Consider the following 7,080-nt stretch of genomic DNA (forward strand, 5'->3'; position numbering starts at 1 on the left):
CTGTAGTTCCTCGAGTACAGATCCTTTACCTCTTTGGCTAGGTTTATCCCCAGGTATCTTATGGTTCTTGGTGCTATAGTAAATGGAATCGATTCTCTAATTTCCCTTTCAGTATTTTCATTGTTAGTGTATAAGAAAGCCAGTGATTTCTGTACATTGACTTTGTATCCTGCCACGTTACTGAATTGCTGTATGAGTTCTAGTAGTTTGGAGGTGGAGTCTTTTGGGTTTCCCATATAAAGAATCATGTCATCTGTGAAGAGAGAGAGTTTGACTTCTTCATTGCCAATTTGAATACCTTTTATTTCTCTTTGTTGTCTGATTGCTGTTGCTAGGACTTCTAATACTATGTTGAACAAGAGTGGTGAGAGTGGGCATCCTTGTCGTGTTCCTGATCTCAACGGGAAGGCTGCAAGCTTTTTCCCATTGAGGATGATATAAGAGAAATGTCTCTCCATCCCCTAATTTTAATCCACAAGTGTCTTTAGGTCTGAAATGAGTCTGTTGTAGACAGCATAGAGATGGGTCTTATTTTTTCATCCTTTGTGTCACTCTTTGTCTTCTGATTGGAATATTCAGTCCATTTACATTCAACATAATTATTTATAAATACATATCAATGTATTTTGTAGTTGTTTATGAAGATTTACTTTGATCATATCTTGTAGTTCCCTCTTTAGTGGTTTGCTTACTTTCTTTAGTAATATACTTGATTATTTTCTCTTTATTCTTTGCATATTTGTTAGTGTTTTTGATTTGTTGTTACCATTAGGTTTGTGTATAATAACGTCTACATATAGAAGTCTATATTAAGTTGATAGTCATTTACATTTGAACCCATTCGTTTTTCTCCTCCTCTCATTTTAATATTTATTTAATTTAATATATGCTGATATATATATATATTCATATATATATTCATATTCATATATATATTCATATATATATATGTATTCATATATATATGCATCCTTTCATATATATGAAATATATGAATATATATATGAAAGGATGCATAAGAGGGGAGGGCCACAGAGAAAGGAAGAAGATTATTTTAAACAGGCTCTCTGCCCAACATGGAGGTGGACTTGGGGCTTGATCTTAGAACCATGAGATCATGAACAGAGCCAAAATCAAGGGGCTCAACCAAATGAGCCACCCAGGCCCTCTATGCTTTTAAATTTTATTTTATTTTTTAAGTTTTTATTATTTGACACAGAGAGAGAGAATGAGAGCAAGCACATGCAGGGGGAGCAGCAGGCAGAGGGAAGGGGAGAAGCAGACTCCCCGCTAAGCAGGGACCCCGATGTGGGGCTTGATCTCAGGACCCTGAGATCATGATTTCAGCCAAAGACAGCCGCTTAACCAACTGAGCCACTGAGGCGCCCCATATGCTTTTATATGTTAAATTCTTTTATCTTCTGAGTTCCTTACTCAACATTTTATAAAAATATTCATTTTTACTGCCTTTATGTTTCCTACCTTAATGCAATAACTTTTGGTTTCCTGTTTCCCCTCAGAGTGTCCCCTTTTATTATTTCTTGCAGAACTGGTTTACTGGTCACTAACTCCTTTAGCTGTCCCTTTGCTGGGAAACTCTGTCTTTCCTTTTGTTCTGAATTATATCCTTATTATATAGAATATTCTTGGCTACAGATTTTTCCCATTTAGCACTTTGCTTTGAATATATCATGCCACTGCTTTCTGCTGTAAATCCACTCTTATCCTTATGGACTTTCCCTAGTATGTAATTTTGTTTGTAATAAATGTAATAAATAAATAAATAACTAAATAAATATAAATGTAATAAATTTGTATGTAATATTACTGCTTTCAAAATTTTGGTTTGTCACTATATTTGCTATTTTAACTATAATATATCGTCATGGACCTGTTTTTTGTTGAGGGGTTTCTGTGTTTCTCAGATCTGGATTTATTTTCTTCTGATTAAGGAAGATTCAACTACTATCTCTTTAAATAAATACTCTGGTCATTTTTTCTCTTCTTCCTGACTCCTATAAAATGAATGTTACTACGTTTGATGGAGTCACTAGGTTTTTTCTCATTTTGTGTATTGCTCTCTTCTCTCTTCTGCTCAGCTTAATTAGTCTTGTTATTATTATTCTCTGTCTTCATTATTCTGTCTTCTAGATCATTAATTTGTTGCTCTGTTTCTGCTATTCTAATCTTTGTTCCTAATCTTCATATCCTAATCTTCAAATGAGAATATTTCTCATTCATTTATAGCTCTTTTTCTCTGATGTTATTTTTTGTGTGTTAGTGGTCTCACTGATGTCTTCTGCTCTTTTCTCAATTCAATGAGTATTATTATGACCATTATATTGAATCCTGTATCAGTCATGTTACTTAGTTCTGTTTTGCTTAAACATCTGGCCCTAGCCTTATCTTGTTCTTTCATTGAAGATAAATTTCTCCATCTTTTGATTTTGTCTAAGTCTCTGTGCTTGTTTCTTTGTGTTGGGGAAGTTAACTACATTTCCTTTTCTGGATGGTAGTGGCCTTAGGAAGAAGAGGTTATGTAATTTCCTGCTGTATAGTGTCCCTGTTCTCCACCGGCTGCCACTTCCAGGCATGCCGCCAGCGTGCATTGCATTTGTTCTCTTGTTTTATTCTGGCCACTTTATCATTCCAGCCAGTCTTCTACATAGGCTCTCTTTGCCTGCTCTGGGCAGTGTTTGGTCTCTGGCCTAATGTGATAGGTTTTTACTATGTGTGCTCTGGACTACTTATGAAATGAAAAGTATTTGCACTGCCTCTGGAACCAAGGCTTCACAAAACTCTCAGGTTGGGAGATACGGGTAGGCAGGGGTTTGTGCTAGGCTTATGGGGAAGCCCACCATGGTGAAAAATCCACCAGACTGAGACTGCGACAGATTTGACTGAGAAGGGCAGTCCTGCCAGAGCACAAGGGTGTGGAGCTTGATGTAAACAGGTTTGTGTAGCAAGTGACCATGGTGCACTGGTTACCACAGGTGGCCCTGTGTTTATTCTGAGGGGCAGAGGAAGTAAATGGCGCCTGTGAGATCCTTTATTCCTGGAGATGGTCTTTTTGTGAACACTACCTCTTTGGGACATCTTCTGAAATGAAGTCACTCTGCTGTGTGCCCCCGGAGCTCTTCATATTGCTGTTTCCACACTCTATGTTCCAGTCTATTTACCTGCCTTTTTTCTAGGAGAAGTGTCAGTGCCCCTGGACTTTCCCAGAGCCAAGCCTACTGCCTCTACAGTCTTCAGCCCTGCTGGTTGCAAGAAATTACAACATTCAGCCCCTTTTGCTTTCCAAGCTAATTCCTAAGGGGTTTGTTTTCCTTGTGTATGTGCGTCCTAGTGTGTCTGTCACCCTTCTTCTCCACAATTCCTCCCTACTCAGTGCAGTGGCCATGATCTATTTTTCTCCTAAACCACATCTTCATACTTTCTGCCTTCTTTGATATGGCTTCTTCTGTCTCTTTAGATGTGTAATTTGTTCTCTCCATCTTCAGATCAATTTCTGTTGCATTTCAGATAATTTGATAGTTAACGTAGTTTTGTTCACCGGGTGACATGACTGTAGGGTCTTCCTGCTGTGACACCAGCATCCCCTCCCAAGTGTCAGTAAAATGTTAAAAGTATTTAAAAATTAATTAAAAGTAGTTTAAAAGCTCAGTTCCTCCAGTACCACTTAAGTTAAATTTTTAAATTTATTTCTCTAATAAAATAAAATTTTGCTTCATTTTTATTGTTTACTATGTTAGTGACACCTAACTAAGCAAGCTAACAGTTGAAAAAGAATTCCACTTGGGATGAGACCTATAATAGTTCCTAATATTTTGACAAATGATATGTAATTAAAATGGGCCATAAAGAAATGATGGATTTGGAAACGTAACAATAAGGCAATTATTCTTTTTAGGGAAGTAGCATATATGTAACTATACAGACTGTGTTTGCAAGTCAATTTTGATAATAATGATGAGCTTAGCAGGGCTAGGAAGGATGAAAACTTTTAAAGATGGGCTACTGAATTTACTTTTATTCTCAGCTTTAGCAGATCGAATTTCTCTACGATATACCATGCCTTGGCAAGCCATGATCATTAGTTGTGGCAGTCAGATTTGCAGCGGTTCCATTGTTAGCAGCTCTTGGGTTCTCACTGCTGCCCATTGTGTCAGGAACATGTAAGTTTGCATCTGCTTCATCTAATACACTGTATTACAGTATTTTCAAATTAGTTAATTGAAGTCTTCTTTGGATTAATTTACTTCAGATTATGTTTGAACAGTATCTCTTATCTCTATAACATCTTTGTATCAGGCCAAGCAAGAAATTTGCCTCAGTGTGCTTGATTGATATCTGTCTTAGTTAATACCTTTCTAATTCCACTGTGTATGAATTTTGAGTTTTTGTAGGGTTCCGAATTCCCTACAGGTAAAGTAGGAACATTGTACTTCATAACTAGTGGAATACATTAGAAAGCCTAATACTAATGGCTGCTAAGGGCTCATATTTCCCAATGAATATATTCATAATTTTTAAATTATATATTTATTTTCTTTTTTTTTAATTTAATTTTATTTTTTCAAGCCAATAATTAGAATATATTCTAATTAGTCTTGAACTACATACTTAGGAATCCTGAAGATACTTCTGTAATATTGGGCCTGAAGCACCCTGGAACATCTCTGAGAGTTGTTAAGGTGTCTAGCATTCTACTGCATGAGAGATTTCGGTTGGTGAGTGGGGCAGCAAGAAATGATCTAGCACTGCTGCTCCTTCAAGAGGTCCACACTCCCATTCAGCTCTTAGCACCACTGGGACATCTAAAGAACTTCAATAGCTCAGAATGCTGGCTTTCTGGGCCAAGAGTTCTCAAACCAGGTCAGTAGTTACTTTGCTTATTAGGACAGTGGTTCTAAGACATGTGAGATGGAGGGTCCATTTGTTTGATGTTAAAATTCAGGTAAGAACTCTAACCAGTAGTGTCTCCATTAATTTTAATTTTAATTTTTTTATTTTAATTTTTAATTTTAATTTTAATTAATTTTAACTTTTAATCAAAATCAGATATACCCTGGGATTGGTTTTACTTATAAATGATAGTTTTGATAATAATTCCATAAGTTTTCAATTGTGCAAAACAACGCAAGGAAAATCTTTCTGTGCACAGTCAAGTTCCATAAATAAAACAAACATGAACTGCTTCCTAAGTATGTTAACTTTATAATAAAGAAAAACATAGGTCTTTGTTTTTATTTATATTTAAGAAAATGAAGCTATATTTGTCTGAAATTTATTTTACAAATGAAAATCAAATTGTTAATTATTTGAAATGGAATTTAGAAAGTGAGAGAAATTATTATAATGGGTAAATTTGTGCAGTAAGATGGTGATAACAAATAAATGAAATTTCTTAGAACTAAAACTTAGAGATAATTTAAAGTGATCATGATATCATCTTATTAGTTTGTGTTACAATGTAGTCTATGTCCCTTGGACTTCTTACTTTTTAACTCTTTTTTTCTAGGAGAGACTGATGAGGATCCGGAAGTGTTACAGATGCAGGTGATGGGAGCTTCAAGTTGTGCCCACCTCTACCCTGACATTGGCAGTTCTATTATCTGCTTCATTACTCAGGCGAAAGGCTTAGATACAAATGTGGTAAACAGCTCCTTTTCCTTTTTTTAAAATTCTAATTTATAGAAACTATAACTTCTTCTATTTATAAAAGTGTAAACCATGCAATCAATAAGTTAGAAATATAAGAAATTGGATTTTTATTGAATGGGAAAAAACAAAATTACAGAACAAAGTTCCACAAAAAAATGTTATTAATCTCCAGTTTATCTGACACTTGTTATTCTTTTTTTAAATTTATTTATTTGACAGAGAAAGAGAGAGAGATCACAAGTAGGCAGAGAGGCAGGCAGAGAGAGAGGGGGGATGGAGGCTCACTGCCAAGCAGAGAGCCCGATGTGGGGCTCAATCCCAGAACCCTGAGATCATGACCTGAGCCGAAGGCAGAGGCTTAACCCACTGAGCCACCCAGGTGCCCCTGACATTTGTTATTCTTAACTATCAACACTGAAAAGTTCTTTTAGTAGTTGCCAAAGAAATTAGCCATTTCATCTAATTCTGTATCTTCTAATTTCTGCCTCCTAAGTTTCATCATATGTGAAACCTTAATTTGCCTTTATAAAGACCATCTTTATGGACTGTCAATAGCTTTATCAGCAGTATATCTATGAGAGGAATCTATTTGGTAATTATGTTGATTGGATTCTGTAACTATATGAGACCTCTTTATTTTTTCAATAGTTTTCCTTTTTTCCAACTAACAAAGTCTAATATTAGTGTTTTAGGGATGCCTGGGTGACTCCGTAGGTGAAGCATCTGTCTTCAGCTCAGGTCATGATCTCAAAGTCCTGGAATCAAGTGCCACATCAGGCTTCTTGCTCAGCAGGGAGTGTCTTTCTCCCTCTGTCTGCCATTCTCCCTGCTTGTATGTGCTCTCTCTCTCTCTCTCTTCTTTCTCAGAAATCTTTAAAAAACAGACTGATTTAACCAAAATTCTACTATTGCCTTTCATAGGAACCTGTGACTCCTGGAAGTGCTGTTATGTGCAGACCAGTGTCTGGAAATGGCAGCTGGAGACAGATAGGCCTTACCAGTCTAAAGGCACTTGCTACCATTGTCAGCCCACACTTCTCCTGGATATTATCCACATCAGCAAAAGCAGGTCATCCCCTAAACCAGGCAGTCATGCCTTGGGTGGAAAAGCTAAAGTCATCCAGTCTTCATAAACAGGCAACAACACTACCACTTTCATCATTAATGATTCTCGCAATGCAGAATCTGTTGTAAACCAGTGGTTGTCCTGAACACTACTACTCCAGTCACATTGTGATAAAAAAAAAAAGAGATCAGAACATAAATCAAAACAAACCAGTTGAATTAAGACCCTAGGTTCTCCCCAGTTATTCCTTATAAAAGCATCTATTCTATTAAAATGAGAGTCTATCGAGTTTAACAATTTGAAATTTCAAAAATTTAGAACCTCCAAAATGACATTTGTATAATAGT

At 36.2% G+C, this 7,080-nt stretch overlaps 1 protein-coding gene across 1 annotated transcript; it reads left to right on the forward strand.

Annotated features, from left to right (window-relative positions):
- Positions 1 to 4,042: 4,042 nt before the first annotated feature.
- Positions 4,043 to 6,861, forward strand: LOC111140401 (serine protease 52-like; the record flags this gene model as incomplete). Its single annotated transcript, XM_022492663.1, has 4 exons — positions 4,043 to 4,178; positions 4,631 to 4,878; positions 5,525 to 5,658; positions 6,589 to 6,861. Coding segments are annotated over 4 exons (791 nt in total), but the record flags the coding sequence as incomplete, so codon positions are not given.
- Between the last annotated feature and the right edge of the window lie 219 nt (positions 6,862 to 7,080).

Source organism: Enhydra lutris, unplaced genomic scaffold, assembly GCF_002288905.1.
Source record: "Enhydra lutris kenyoni isolate GAN:26980312 unplaced genomic scaffold, ASM228890v2 scaffoldscaffold857, whole genome shotgun sequence".
Lineage (NCBI taxonomy): Eukaryota > Metazoa > Chordata > Mammalia > Carnivora > Mustelidae > Enhydra > Enhydra lutris.